The sequence below is a fragment of the Lagopus muta genome, chromosome 1 (assembly GCF_023343835.1).
Source record: "Lagopus muta isolate bLagMut1 chromosome 1, bLagMut1 primary, whole genome shotgun sequence".
In the NCBI taxonomy this organism is placed as follows: Eukaryota; Metazoa; Chordata; class Aves; order Galliformes; family Phasianidae; genus Lagopus; species Lagopus muta.
Genome location: NC_064433.1, coordinates 112,621,657 through 112,638,118, shown reverse-complemented (window position 1 = coordinate 112,638,118; position 16,462 = coordinate 112,621,657). Strand labels below are relative to the sequence as shown.

General features: G+C 35.5%; 1 protein-coding gene across 1 annotated transcript in view; it reads right to left on the bottom strand.

Annotated features, from left to right (window-relative positions):
- Positions 1-16,462, bottom strand: part of CFAP47 (cilia and flagella associated protein 47) — a 258,882-nt gene that overhangs the window by 114,394 nt on the left and 128,026 nt on the right. The window contains exons 48-50 of the mRNA XM_048953295.1: positions 15,818-15,961; positions 14,472-14,645; positions 3,760-3,871 (exon numbers count right to left, since the gene is read on the bottom strand). Of these exons, the coding sequence (XP_048809252.1) occupies positions 3,760-3,871; positions 14,472-14,645; positions 15,818-15,961 (430 nt within the window). The remainder of the gene's footprint in view (positions 1-3,759; positions 3,872-14,471; positions 14,646-15,817; positions 15,962-16,462) is intronic.

Genomic DNA, 16,462 nt, shown 5'->3' with positions numbered 1-16,462 from the left:
AAATTGCTTTATTACCTAGGAAACAGATTGCTGAACAATTTTATTTGGTGCAAGAACATTCCACAAAATGTTTATTAGTTATTATTTCTATGTTAAAAATCTGTCACATAGCTACAAACTAGCTGTAGCACAAAATAGTAGCTCTCTATTGAAATCCTTCAAATGGACTTTTAAAAAGAAGTAGGCCCATTTTTTACTTAGCAATCATAAGAAAGCAAAAAGGGAAGCAAAATAAGTATAATTGTGCTGCTACATAATTTTGTAATGAAAAAGACTTTGAATAGAAAGGAAAGAGAAAAACCATTTGCTCAGTACAACAATTTCTATGGCAAAAGTTCCTTTATGAAATTGCAATTTAATATGACAAAAACATCAGTAAAGAATACCAAGGTTACAAAGTTTTATACATACAATTTGGAGAGTTCTAAACTTGAAAACATTCAACAGTTCTATCACAAAGTCCTCAACTAAATATTCAACTAGCTGTTCTTTTTTCCTCACAGGATAAGATTTCACTATATAGATATCTTTTGAGCCTTGTTTATATCCTCAATATTCAACATATTTCCCTCCAAACAAATTCACCAAACTGAAAAAGAGTATCATTATTTTGGAGTATTTAATGTCACCTGTAGTATTTTGCAGCTAGGAAGTACTAAGATTCCTGAATCCTAATTAATTACCAATTGAATCACTCACATTCAATCTGTGATCCTCACACTTCACAGCAACTGAAAATTCCTACAAGAGCCAAAAATTCTTATTTCTCTCAGTTCAAACATTTCCATACACAAGTTTCCATGAAAGTAAAAATTCTGCTTTGGGGAACAAATATGACTTCTCACAATTGCACGATTTGAAGCAGACTGACTTCCATTGTACTTGAGTCCCCAAACTAGTAAGCAGTTTCTAGATTGTGTCACCTTATATGGGACATTTGGTAGTTTATATTGCACCTAACACTGGAGAGCAAAATCAGCTTCTGCCTTTCAAATCCATAACAGGGGCCTTTCTTCCCCACTGCCAGACAACAGCTGAATGATTTGAATACATTTACAAATTTCTATGATGTAACTGAAACCGCCTCTGCTCCAGGGGAAAAATGAATGTGATTTTTTCAGGTAGTGATTAAAGCAACCATTGAGCCAGAGGTTGAACGGCAGATACTGGGCCCTATCTCTTTCATAAACTCACTTCAGCCTCCTGTCATTATTTTACAGGATAAAATATATGAACTGTTCCCTGAAAAAAAAATAAAAAGAGCATATATGACTACCCAGCTTTGGAGCTATTAACTTTTCTGTCAGGTTAGAGACACTGACTGTTCACTTTCTCTCTTAGTGAACATGTAATACTTCCCAGTACAATGGAAACCATTGTGACAGGAGTTAGGAATGACAGAACAGAGGAGATGACGGTTCAAGTATGCCATCTCTTTGAAGGCATGGCTTTTAACAGCTGCCGTTAAACTACTATATGATAGATCACTTGGAATCTCTTATACTGAAGCTTTCAGGACTTACAAAAGAACTGTACGTTTGCTAAGCCATAAGAATAACCCTAAATCTTTAAAGCCTAAGGAAAAAGCATTGTTAAAGTATAATGTACACTCAGGATTTCCTTGTGACTAATTCTGATGGTGAAAAATTCAATTGAAAGCTGGCTCCAACTCAGAGAAACTGAATTTTTTCTCAGGGCTACAGTCTAAGGAAGAAGTACAGAAATTTTCCTGTGGCACTACACCAAGCTTTGTTGCAAGTATTTAAAAGCTCTGTTACGAAAGTAGCGCCTCCTGTTTCATGATGTTAGGCAATGCTTGAGGTGGATGTTGGTAGTATGGCCATAGAGATTGAACCTTCCCACCAATACCATTACATTTTGCTGTTGTGTGACAGATAGTAGCATAGCAGCAGTGTGACAGGTGATGTCTGAAATGGAAGTGTGGATGAAGCAACAGTCTGTCACTGAATTCAGAGAAAACTGCATCCATTGACATTCATTAGCACTTGCTGAACATTGATGGAGACCAAACAATGGATGTGAGCACAGTGAGACAATACTGTTTGCACTCTACAACTTCCTGAAGGGAGGTTGTGGTGCAAAAGGGTCTGGCCTCTTCTCCCAGGCAAATAGTAGGACCCGAGGAAACGGCCAGAAGTTGTACCAGAGGAGGTTTAGGTTGGATATTAGGAGAAACTTTTTCTCTCAGAGGGTGGTCAGGCACTGGAATGGCTGCCCAGGGATGTGGTGGAGTCACCGTCCCTGGTAGTATTCAAGAGGCGCCTGGATGAGGAGCTACAAGAGATGGTTTAGTAGCTTGTGGCACTGATAGGAATGGGAGGGTGGTTGGACTAGATGATCTTGCAGGTCGTTTCCAACCTTGTAATTCTGTGATTCTGTAATAAGTGCTGCATTTCAGCAGTGGCAACAGCAGCAGGGTTGCCTCCTCTGGTACAGATTTGTACAAGCGCAGCATGCTGGCTCTAGTTCATTGCTGGTGAAATAATGGTGGTGACTCGTGGTGGTGACTGTGTTGAAAAGTAGTGTTTTGTATCTGAAAATTTTCTCTATCAAATAGAATTATTGTGCTCTTTGTATCTGCTGTAGTTTCCATGGCAATATATAGAAAACAGTACTTTCAGAGAGACCTATAAATTTTCATCATCTGCATATTGAGATGCTATTAACCTATAGCCACAGTAACCTATGTTTTACATATCAGAGACTGTAATAGTCAAAATAATAAACTAGATTTGCATTCCTAAAGACAAGACAATTATTTTTTGATGTTGGGAAACCAGCAGTCATTAATCTCAACTTTTCAAAAAGTTATCAGAAGAAATTTGCAATTAGTAAACCAGAAAGTCAAGATTATACACTGAGCATTCTCGATTGAGATATTTGCCCAATATTTAGAATCCTTTTGTTTAAGAAGTAGACTAAATCTAGGTTTCCTAAGCATTATTCTGTTATTTTAAGGAAAATATGATCTCCTCTGTTCTCATAATTTCCTTCCTCACACTTTATAAAAGCTGCTAAGTGCCACAATTCCTGTTCTTAGAAGTATGATTGTACAACCTCATTCTCATTGTGCTTCTTATATTATGATGTAAAGAATGAGAAAGTAGAATTGTAGAAATATTAGTTAGCATTTGAAAATGATTAAATGACTAAGTCTGATTTAAAGAGATATCCATTTAAAAATATATTCAAGACAAAATATTAAATAAGACACACTGATGTTAGTTAAAGCCTGCAAGAATCTTAATATTGTTTCATAGGAGTATCAGTATAAACATGGGCTGATGCAAATTATTTGCAGTTAATTTTAGTAATGTACATTCTGTGCATTTACTCTTGCACCCTCTAGGCAACAAATTGAACTTTAATCAAAGGAAATAATCAAATTTTAAATTATTGGCTCTAGTAGTGCTTAGAGAGCTACAGCTATTCAACATTTTCTGGAAAGTGCACCTCTTGATAATTCAAACACACAAATTCCTATAGTGACAATTTCCATGGGACCAATTAAAGACATAAAGTTCCACAAATGTTGGCATTTTTGAAGTAGTCAACCACATTTTTAGCAGTAATATCTTCACAACTAAAAGTATGACCCAGATTAAAAATCAGTATCACCAGCTAATTACAGTGTTACTTTCAGGAAAAAAAAGGTCACATTGAACAGAAAGCACTAAATGTAAACAGACTTGGTCTTTAATTCACAGGGATTTTGTATACTGGAGTTCTACATTTTACCTTGAAAGACTCCTCGCCTCCATGGAGATATACTCAAACTGTAAGGAACTATGTCATCTGGATCCACAGTAAGAACTGATGCACCACTCACCATTGAAAGATCTGAAGATACCTGGTAAAAAGAATATACAAAAAGAATGAACAACCAAAAGCAAGTTACTATGATATGAACACTGTAGACAAAACTATCCATTTTACTTGCTTTGAAATGTAGCATATGATATAAAATCTGCTATTGGAAAGTCCTAGTCTTTATACATATGAAATGAATACCTATAGTAAGAGACAGCACCACATACATCATCATGTATGATGAGGGGATCTAATCCAGATTTATAAATATCTGAGATGTGGGGGCCACAGTGGTGAGGCCAGTCTCTTTTCAGTGGTGAGTGGAGACAGGACAAGGGGAAACGGACATAAGCTGCAGCATAGGAAGTTCCACACAAATGTGCGCAAGAACTTCTTTACAGTGAGGTGACGGAGCACTGGAACAGGCTGCCCAGGGAGGTGGTGGAGTCTCCTTCTCTGGAGATGTTCAAGACCTGCCTGGATGCCTACCTGTGCGACCTACTGTAGGGAACCTGCTTTGGCAGGGGGGTTGGACTCGATGATCTCTGGAGGTCCCTTCCAACCCCTACGATTCTGTGCTTCTGTGATATAGCAGACAGAGACTATACCAAGTAAACTCAAGTACAGTAACTCAGTTAGTAATGACATAAATATTTTACATACATTTTCTTTAGAAGTGTAACAGTGAACTTCAACACTTCTGATCTACATTTATGGAGCAAAGCAAAATCTGAGTGTTGTTTTAACATCAATTGCATCAATTAAGTGATATTACATTTATGCAGTGTCATTTGTAGCAACTATCTGAACAATTAAATTACTGGTGCAATTTTCTTACACTAAATTTCAGATTTTTTTAAACTATAATTATTACAGAAATGTGGACTGAGAGCATTTTTAATTGTATCTCATTTCTTTATGCCTTACTGTTTTACTACAGAAAGACTCTATGATCAGCTTCTCATTGATCAGAAATTCAAGTACGAGGCATGACAAACCACAGCTAATGATAATCTGGCCTATTTAGTAGTTTTTCAGAAAGACAGCAAATGGACTGCATGAATGGTTCTGCTTAAATTCCCTATTCGGTTACCACTGGAGAAACCTGGTTTTGGTGACAGTGTATTAAATTGATACTGCTATTTCTGCATTGAACATCTGACTACAAGTGAGGATTTTCCAGATATGGAATTCTTTAAAAAGTATTTTCAGGATATGAAGCATTACTGTAGCATGCTATAATTTCCTATTACACTAAAAAACAGAACTCCTTCTGCTGTTTAGGTGAATTTTAAGCAAAATCACTATTTAAGTCAAAAACACTTTAGTTTTTTTTAGCCAGATTATATTTCATTAATGGTAACAGCCAGACTGTTAAGTGTTGAATTGGATGACCTGAATTCTGCAAAGATCTCCATTGCAACAATAAAAGCATGAAAAGCATGGACCACTTTTTTTTTTTTAATCCTTTTTTCTTTTTAGTCAAAATATTTTCTCTACTCATGTTTTCTTTAGGAAAAAAAATACCAAGTTTATATTGACTTCTCAAGGGCTTTCCATCTTTGAGCTATTTATATAATATAATACTTTTCAGAAAAGTATGACATAACAAGGACAGTTGGAAAATAAAGCTATATTTTTCAAGTAGTCATTATCTAGAAAAATCTAACAATCAGAATAGAGTATTGAAAGTCATGGAAAAACTGTCAACTATAGAATGATATTTTATTTGGACTTTTCCTTATCCTATGATTCTATATTCTTTTTAAAATAATCCTTCAGTCTTGTGACAAATGAACTTACACAAAATATTAATATTCTAGTATGAATGAGACACATTTTACAATGCTCAGTGAGGCAATTCTGCATGCATTCTGTGCCATCAGAAGGAATTTTTTTATCTAAATATTTAAAATCGAATTATTTCAGACAATATGCTGCAGAAATTGAATATTATAAATTAAAGATCAATTTGCCAAAGAACAACATAAATATGAAATAATTTCTGTCATTAGAAAACAGAATAAATCACTAAGTAGTAGCAGATGAAGGAATGCAATCAGGCATGCAGTTAATTCAGGAAGAGAAGAGGTGAAACTATAATTTCTTATGGATTGAAGTCTGAGAGGAACAGGAGAGTGTTCTGTGATCATGGGTAGTTATGATGAAAAAAAGGCAAAAGAGGACTGGAAGACAGGAGACCAAACTGATATTATCAGTATAAGTATTGATAATAAATAAACTAGAGACTCATTCCAAAAATTGGTGACAGCATGCAGAGCACAAAAGAATATCCAGAAAAGAGAGAGGTTTTTCCTAGAGAGCTTAAGGATCTGAATGAAAATAAATTACTAAAATAAAAATAAGGACTTTGTTCAAATGCTAATAGAATTTGGGACATCTACTCCAAGCAAAAAGAAAAAAACTGAACAAATCTGTGAGACAATAACCTTTCTCTTTCCCAACAAATTCACAATTCAAGATGGATGTTAGATGTCTAACAACAAGAAAGAACAGGAAAACAGACTATCAACAAAAACTGTGAGCCTGAAAGAGAATGGTGCAAAGCTTTGTTGAAGTAACACTTAAAAAAAGAAATCTTTAACTACTGACAAAAAGAAATCACAGAAAAAAAAAAGAAGAGGGCGTACTACACACTCAGCATGAAGTGTGTACTTCATTAAAGATAAACAACAAGAGTCATCCTACATTTATGGATTACGCTTATTTCAGCTCACAGTGAAGATAGTAACGTACAAGTGATGCTTTGAAAGTAATGCCTCCTATTTTATGATGTTGGCCCACAGTGCCAGGATCAGATGTTGGTGGTATGGCAGTAAAAGCTGAGCCTTCTCACTTGTATTACATTACATTTTGTTGTGGTGCAACAGATGGCAGCAGAGGGACAGTCTGATAAATGGCGCATGACATGGAAGTGCGGACAAAGCAGAAGTGTGTCACTGAATTTCTCCATGCAGAAAAAATGGCACCCACTGATATTAATTAATACTTGCTGAACATTTATGGAGACCAAACAGTGGATGTGAGCACAGCAAGGAGGTTGGTGTTATATTTCAGAACTGGTAACAATGGGTCACCTTTGGTTGTGCAGATTCTTACAAGTGCAATATGCAGGCACTTGTCCATTGCTTGTGAAAATGTATAGGTAACATTGGTGGCTGTGCAGAAAAACTGAGTCTTACACCTGAGAATTTTCTTTATCACATATTGTTATAGTGTTCTTTTTATCTGTCATAGTTTCTACGGAAAGAAATAGGAAGCATTACATTCAGAGCAACCTACATATATGAGACATACTTTAATGCATGTGAAATTTTTGTAAGAGAACAGGGGCTGCAAACAAACGAGATTGCACACTACCCATGTTCTACCCATCCCCTGCTGGAAGGACACAAGCAGACTTCCTTAGTTTTTGTAGGTAGTAGGAAGATAGGAAGAAGTCTGTAGATCAGTTTAAGGAACCTGCAATCTAGATAACATTGATGACTTTCATAAATAATCAGTGAGCATTCTACTGTCAAAAATCTTAGCTACACTGTCTTTTAAATCTTCACTGTTAATCTTGTAAATCTTTCTAACATTCCTTTCCATAACCATTGGAAAATACATCAGGTGACCTAAGGGATAAGACCAGAAAAGAAAAAATACCTCTTCAATGTTTATCCATGCTTTCTATCAGATCTGTCATCTTCAAAAAAATAATGCCCTTTTTCTTCAGAGAGTTTATGTATAAATTAAACCCTTTTGCAAATACATACAGATACTTTGCAATAATTACCATATTTAATAATAAGTCACATAAATCAGGAAATAACGTAACAAATAATAAATAACAATTTTAAAAATATTTATTAAGTCCTTTAGAAAAATGTATAATCCCAAGCTCCACCATATCACTAAATGTAATTAAATAAACAAAATATAAAAGGAGTTTAAAAGGCTAAAAATTATTTCTTTCACTTCTTAAAAACAATGTAGAAGATTTGACTGAAACCACACAAAAAAAAGAAATTATTTATCTTGTTTAAGTATGTAAGACTGTTGTTAACAAAATACTTCAGCACTGCCCAGTCTTTCAACAAAATAAAATCAAGTAAGAAATAACAGAAATTACTGAGACAGAACAGAACTTTCAGAACTTAAAAAAGAAAAGAAAAAAAAAAGATGCTTTTATCATGTAATCACTACAGTTATTTCAGTGAAGGTCTGCTGGCTTTCAGTAACTACAAATTTCTTCAAATCCACACAACATATGTTCCATTCTTTTACCACCACTACAGAAAATAAGAATTGTACAATCTCACTATGAAACTGAAATCTAAGTTATTACTGCAGTTTTTTTGGTACTGCTGTAAGTTTGCTCAAATCAACTCATCTCCAAGGATTCTATTTTTAAAGGATAGAATCTTCCAGCATTTTACATGCCAAGTCATTATTTGCACACAGAGATAAAGCATAAATTGAGCAGATTTTTAGGGCTAAAATTTCTAAAATTAATTTATTAGTCATGGATTTTTATATTATCTTCCAAAGCTGCAATATTACTAATCAAGATGAATAGGAGTAGAAAGTTATTCTTCAAAATTGCTGTAAAGATACAATTTTCCAGTACAGAATAACTGAACATGTACAACTTTTAAAATGTCAGCAGACATTTCAAGCCAAAGTTGTGAAAAGATGTACAGAATTTAACCAAATATACTGAAATTCCACTATCTCATTGCGTAGTGCTAGACAGCAGTCTGTTCCAAGTTTCACTGTAATAATTGTTTCTAAGATCCTTTTAAAAATGCTTAAATATTAAAAGTTAATGCTCCCTGACACCAGGGTAAACCTGGGGCTGCAACAGTCACTGATTTATCTGAAAAACAGACTTTTTTCAATACTGTTTCAGGAATAAAAGATGTTTCCAAAGATGCTCCCATTACTTTCCCTCATTCTTTTTTAGTAAACGTGTTCTAAATTCCTAAATTATTAGGAATTTAATTCTTGCATTAATTTCCATTTTGCACCAGCATGATGCAACACTGAAATAAAATATCTGTCTGTTTCACTAAGTATATATCTCAAAGAATTCTTGCCTGTACAGATGAACAGCTATTAATATTTTTGTATCATTCCTCACTGCTATGAAGAATGCTGTGTCTGAGGTGAAATCTGTTACAGAAGTGCTGGGAGGCAATGTGGAAAACAAATTGATTGAGATTAGGACAGATTAAAGTAGAATTGTTATGGAATAGACACATTTCCTTGTTGTACTTAAAGAAAAGATATCTGATGAGTGTATTGGACCTTCAGCAGTGAAGTTACCTGACTTGCATAGAATGTATTCTTTAGGAATCACACATAAAGAGCCAAACAAGTCAAAGCCCAAAGGTTTAGTAGTATATTATTTCATTTTATTGATAGATCTGTTACATTCTGAATGTTTCATTGTTCCAGTGTTCAATTAACACTGGAATGATCTGGAATGGATATATAGAGGAGAGAAGAAAAAAAAAGCACTGAGGTAAAGGAGATTGTATAGTTTTTGATTATATATCTATTCTACCATACTTTTTGATATTACTAACAGTTTGTATAAGCTATTACCCAAAAGGCTAGTTAACTGACTCTTGAATTCCTCTACAGAGTTTACTTTATTGACATCTATTTTGCACAGTGCTAAGAAAAAACAGTTATGCTGTTTGTTATTTTTTACTGCAAGACCAAGCCTTGAATGAATTAAGCACCTTTATAACTAAAGTTACTGTCAAAGGTGTTGTTAGAAGCAACATCAACACATCCTTCTCTTATTTATACCAAGTAGACAGTTTTATATAAAAATCAAAAGAAAATGGCTTAAAAAATTTTGTCATGAGACTGCCAGATTAGATTTTATAGTACTACTTCATGCTTCCTACACTTATAGGTTGACTTGAATCTAATTTTACAGCCATTAAAGTCCACTTACAATGCAATCACTAATCTTATATTAATTCAGCATCAGATAAATATATGCTCTCCAGCTAACAATCTATGTGCAAAAATTCTTTATGAGTGCTCTTGCTATGCTTTTTCAGACACACTGGTAAGTTAATAATGTGGAAGTCTATTTGTTTTAATATTCTGTTGATCAGGCCATGAAGAGCTCAGTGGCAGTATTTCAATCTGTAGCAAACAGTTCATAAAATTTTCTCATTTTTTCAAGGAAACATACAGTCAGTGAGGATGTGGGTCCTCTCCAGAAAGAACTGGAAACCTGGTGATGAGGGATACGGAGAAGGCTGAGGTGTTCAATGACTTTGTTGCCTCAGTCTTCACCAGCAAGGGCTCTAGGCACATCTTGCAAAAAGCAATGGTAAAAACTTGGAGATGGTATATCTCCCTGCTGTATGTGAAGATGAGGTTTGAGACCATCTAAAAAACCTGAAGGTACACAAGACCATAAGACCCGACAAGATCCATCCATGGGTTCTGAGGGAATTGGCAGATGAAGTTGCCAAGCTGCTATCCATCATATTTGAAAGGTTATGGCAGTTTGGTGATTGGAAAAGGGGAAATATAATCCCCATTTTCAAGAAGGGACAAAAAGAAGACTCAGGGAACTACAGGCCAACCAGTCTCACCTCTATGCCTGGCAAGATCATGGAGCAGATCTTCCTGAATTCCCTACTGAAGCACACAGTAAATGAAGATGAAGTGATTGGTGGTAAATCAACATAGCTTCACCAAGGGCAAGACATGCCTGAGAAACCTGGTGGCCTTTTATGATGGAGTTACACCACCAGTGGATAAATGAAGAGAAACTGACGTCATCTACCTGCACTTGTGCAAAGCATTTGACACTGTCCTGCATTATTTGATGGATGGACCACTCACTGGATAATGAATTGGCTGGATGGTCACACTAAGAGAGTTGTGGTCAATGGCTTAGTGTCCAAATGGGGTCCGGTGCCAAGTGGCATTCCTCAGGGATCAGTGTTAGGACAGGTGTTATTTAACATCTTTGTAGGTGGCATGGACAGTGAGCTCAAGAGCAACCTCAGCAAGACTGCAGACGATACCAAGCTGAGTGGTGCAATTAACACACTAGAGGGAAGAGATGCGCTATCCAGAGAGAACTGAACTGGCTTGAGTGGTGAGCCCATGCCGTGAAGTTCAAGAAGGCCAAGTACAAGGTTCTGCATCTGGATCAGGGCTATCTCAAGCACAGATACAGGTTGGGCAGAGAGTAGCTTGAGAGCAGCCCTGAGGAGAAAGGCTTGGAAGCATCAATTGGTGAAAGATTCAACATGAGCCAACAATGTGCACTTGCTGCCCAGTCGTATTCTAGGTTCAAGAGAAGTGTGACTAGCAGGTCAGGAGAGGTGATTCTGCCCCTCTACTCTGCTCTCATGAGACCCCACCTGGTGCACTGCATCCAATTCGGTAGCCCCCAGCACAAGGACATGCAGTTACTGGAGCAGATACAGAGGAGGGCCGCAAAGATGATCAGCAGACTGGAGCACCTCCCCCGTGAGGACAAGCTGAGAGAGCTGAGGCTCTTCAGCCTAGAGAAGAGAAGGCTACAGTGGGGACCTTATGCCTACCAGTACCTGAAGGGGGGCGATAGGAAAGCCATTTTATAATGGCATGTAGTGACAGGACAAGGAGAAATGGTTTTAAACTGGAAAAGGGTAGATTTAGACTATATATTAGGAAGAAATTAATTACTGTGAGGGCAGTGAGACACTGGCATAGGTTGCCCAGAGAGATTGCAGATGCCCCTACCCTAGAGGCATTCAAGGCCAGGCTGGATGGGACTTTGAGCAGCCTAGTTTAGACGGTGGTGTTCCTGTTGACAGCAGAGGAGTTGGAACTAGATAATCTTAAAGATAATCTAGATAATCCCTTCCAACCCAAATCATTCTATGATTCTATGGAAATCGTCTTTTTAATAATGGAAAACATTGCAGCTACTGAAAATATTTTGCTTAGCATTTTAGAGGTAGATTGACAGAGATACAAAACCAGCTCTTTCCAAAGGCACTTATTCCATTCACAACTCTCTTGATACATACCAGTGGTTGCACAGATGAACAGCCCATATATTACTGCTGCTCCAGAAGTGAGTTGTGTATATGTATCAGATACAGTAAAAGCATCTAGTATTCAGAGAGAAGAGGGCCTTCTTAATGGAGTAAAAGGAATAAATTTTCCCTCTCCCTTCTCTTAAACTTACCTTCCATTTTCAACAGCCACTTGTGCAATAGTGCTGTTGTTTATGCTCAAGTTATTTGATTTAAACAATAATTACTGAGAAATAGGCAACATATACAGAGAGTAATTAATATTATAATGAAATAATAATGCTAAAATGAGCTTTTATTAAGTTAATTGTTTAATGCATCCAGTCCTCTTTTATCCATTGCCCTTTTTGTTATATGCTTCTGGATTAATAAATAGTCCTTATTTTGCATTGCCTTTTAAAGGAGGCTTTCCCCTTTAACCTAATAACAACAGATAACGGTGATCATGTTCTGGAATAACTGATTATATTCTAATTTAAAGACCAACTTTTTTGAATTTAAAATTGAGAAAATGATCTTCACTCTAAACAGTAGCAAGAGATACTCCATGACAACTACTAGTGAGTACTGGAAGTGTAAGTATTGTTTGTTTTTTTGAGAACACAGACTCCAAACACCTGTTTTTTAATCATGCTGTTTCCCAGCTTACTTTCCTTCAACAGCAGTTTTGTAGCAATTTCTGAGTAAAACTGAAACATACAGAAAATATATTATTCACCCTCATTAATGTGTTTAAGCATGGATTTTTTTTGTAGCTGACCTTAATACTTCTCTCCCAAAAGGCCATTGTCTAAAAGAGAACACTCTGAGATGGAGCCTAAAAGTTTTAATTGATGTGACACAGGCTAACTTCCCTGGATCTTCTCATTAGAAATGATTGTACTGTCAAGTGGTACTTCAGAGAAGTATAACCAAAACAAACATAAACCCCTTGAAACAAATAAGCAACCAAAAATAACAACAGCTAATATGTGCTACCCGGAGACCACTCTACAAGTAGTCCAGCTTCATTCAGTTAGGCTCACCTCACTCTAAAATATCTACAGTTGTCATAAAACAATCTAATGCTGCTTTTCTGAAAAAGACACATGGGGAATAATTTTAATGCATTCATTTGAAGTTTGATATCTGAGTGTCTTTCACTGGCACAAAAAACACTGAGTTCACACAAAATGGAAAACCATAGGAAATAGTGCTGCCAACTTTCAAAAACATTTACTTCTTTTGGATAAAAAAGTACAAATGTATTAGGAATGTAAATGCATTCACATCTAAAAAGCTAGAATTCTTGAAAAGAAAAATGTCAAAGCTGGTGATGCACGAAAATATATTTTCTACTTTGTGTTGCGGGTTAAATAGTAGAGTCAAATGTAGAACCCTGAAGCTCCATTTTATAGTATGTAAATTTTATTTAATGGAAAGTTATAACGGAAGTTAATCAGCCTCATAGTCTGAAGATTCTGAGTAACTAGGTGATCTCTAAGGTCCCTCCCAAATCAAGCCACTCTGTGATTCAAATTTTTCCTTTAATAGTGTAAAATTGGAGACAGGAGAAAGTTTGAAGAAGGATTTCACAGTGTCATGAATTCCCATCAGGTCAATAGAACACTGCCACTCATATACACACAATTTCTGTTTACAAAATAAGGTGAAGAACGCTCTCTACTGATAACTGCAATTTGGAGTAAGGGAGTAGTTTTTTATAATAACAAAAAGACAGAAAACAGAAGATCATTCATTTCACAAGTCCACATTAGTTAACTAGTCAGATTTATCTATGAGTCTACATTCTCCCCATTCTCTCCATCTAAAAAAATTCAAAAGCATATACTTATATATGAAAATACTAAATAAACAGAGTATACAGGTTATATCTGCTCTAGATTTAAATGATATAACAGAGTTTGTATAAGTTATATACAAAAAAAATATCTTTTTTGATCAGGGAAACTAAAAAAAAAATATTGTATTTTCTATGTATTTATATGTTGTGTTCCTCCTCAAAAACAGCTCTGCACCTCCTATTCCATCTTCTCCATGACCCACTATCTTTCAACAATTCCAATTATTTATTTCCTTCTAATTTTCTTTCCCAACAGAAAAAGCACAAAGTATTCCCAGCTTCCTCTAGCGTCCCTGAAACAATATCTTGGCAAAAGACACTAATTGCCCTAGTGTTTCCAGGAGCTGCAAGCCCTGACTGGCCAGGCCAGCAGGTTATTAGTAACAGATCTATAATGAGTGCATACTGCCCAACTTTCCCACAGATGGATAATAATTTTGTTAATTTCTGTAAAATTTCAGTGCTTCATAAAGACTTCAGGAACACTGTATTCTCAAACCATTTCTCTGATTTCTTTAACAATGAAATTGGCCACTGGTTTCAAACCATTGGAGGAGGAATGACTAGTTAATGAACAGAGTGTTATTTCAGATGTGTTTGGATACATACATGGATACATGAATGTTAATAGCATATCAGCAATGGCAGTAATATTGGCTATTGCAATACACAATCTTTAGGCCTATGGATAGAAAAACAGTTGTCACATTATTGCAAAAGTTTACCTTGTATGTTAACCTGCTCTTGGTATAATTGGGCACCCACAGTAGTTGCTGAGTAACTTGTCTCACTTGGCAATCTATTACAATATGATCCTGTGCCAGAGGTTTCTTCCCAATTCCCTTAAGGTTAAAGATGCTTTCAATGCCACCTGTAGTATTTTGAAGAATAAGCCTTCCCTATGATGAAGAAAGAATAAAAGTTTCAGCACTATAAAAGTCTCATTTGGCAGTCAAATCAACTGCTTCAGTCTATTATTATCAAATCCAGGCAACAAAAGTAAACGTACAGGAAAGATTTCAGATAAGTTTCCTATCTCTTATGTAAATTATTCTGTTAAACAGAAGAAAATTAAGGAAACAATGTTTTTCTTCTTAATTTCTCTAAATCATTAACTTTAACAAAATAAAGCCTTCACAATCCCAGATTTTATACTTCTTGGCCCCTTCCTGGAAAGCAAATGTAACACCCAAGAAAATACATTCTCATCCATTCCCAATCCTCACAAAAAATATAATTTTTCTCAATCACCTAATCTGTCCTTCAGCTAAAATGTTCTTCACGATTATTAGTTATCAAAGGACTCAGAGTTTTTGGCTTTTAATATTTTTATAATACTGGATTAACAAAATGCATTACATTTTATAGGCAATTTATGTAGATGGATTACTAATCTTTCATGGAATAATTTGTTTTTGTCTCTGGCAATCCACAAATTTATATTGCATCCTGCAGACAAAGTCTCAGCTATTGTATAAGTAAAAAATATGTGTACTGCTTCTTTTTAAAGGTATAGTCTCCCCTCTTCAGTTTTAGCATTCAGAATAGTAATTACTATGATGGCAAAAGCCACTTCTAAGAAGTAGCTTAACTTGTAATAAATTATTTTATGATACAGCAGGGCACTGTCAACAAATTTCATGTATGTTGTAGTGAAAAATGCTCAATACTATTACTTTATTCTTATGAAATAAAATTTAAAATATGTATTTAAATTCAGATTAACACAATATACATATTTCTGGTCAGAACTCAGAATCTCTGTGGAATAACTAGTCAATTCATTGAAACTGAGGGTTTGATAGAAGAGTAAATAAAGGAAAAAAGAGTAAGGAGTGAAGGGGAAATCTACCAACTTTTAAGTTTGGTAAAGTTGGATCCTTTTGTTTTTTTTTTTTTTTTTTTCCTTCAGCTAATAGCAAACTTTTAATTTCTGACTAATTCACAAAATCTCTCAAGCAAAAGCTTAATGCTAGCAGTTGATTAAGCACTTTCATAAGCTGAAGTCTGGCATAAATGTTATTTAAAAAAGCTTTCTTTTCAAATGCTTTCAAACTAATTTCCTTCTTACCGTTGCTAAGCACTCAGCAATTGGCTTGAACATGAGAGGATACAGAGCTATTTCACCTAGACCCACAGTTATTGAAGGAGGGCCTGAAAAGCCCTGTCCTTCCAAAACTGCTTCAAGTTTCCAGTCCTGGCTAGACATGTTTCTCTGAAATCAAAGTAAAGACATAAATTAGATTATGCTTTTAAGGTTCTTAATATGCATTTCAGCTTTTACTCTCAGTGATAATCAAACCAGAGCATGGTTCTCTTTCTTTCCCAAACTACTGGAACAGAGCACCTTCTAAATCCCTTATTCCAGGAAAACTGGCAATACTATCAGCATCAATACTGTCAACAAGACTCGTTAGATAAAAATTCATGATATAGCCAAAGGTCAAGATGGAATTCAGAAGTAACATTAAAACATTTACATGCATCTTTAAGGTTCTGCTTAATGCCTGACAAAATCGTATTTCTTTTGCATCTGTGGATAACACTAGCAAATCTCTTAAAAGTGTTGATGCGGTGTACTAACACATATTGCCTCATTTTGCCACTTACTGCTCTACAGGACCAGCCTCACTTTCTAATTAAAGGCTGTCTCCCAAAGGAGTATTTGCAGTCCTGTTTTCTCAGAAATTGGTTTTTCAAGAGACTGATCTATTTT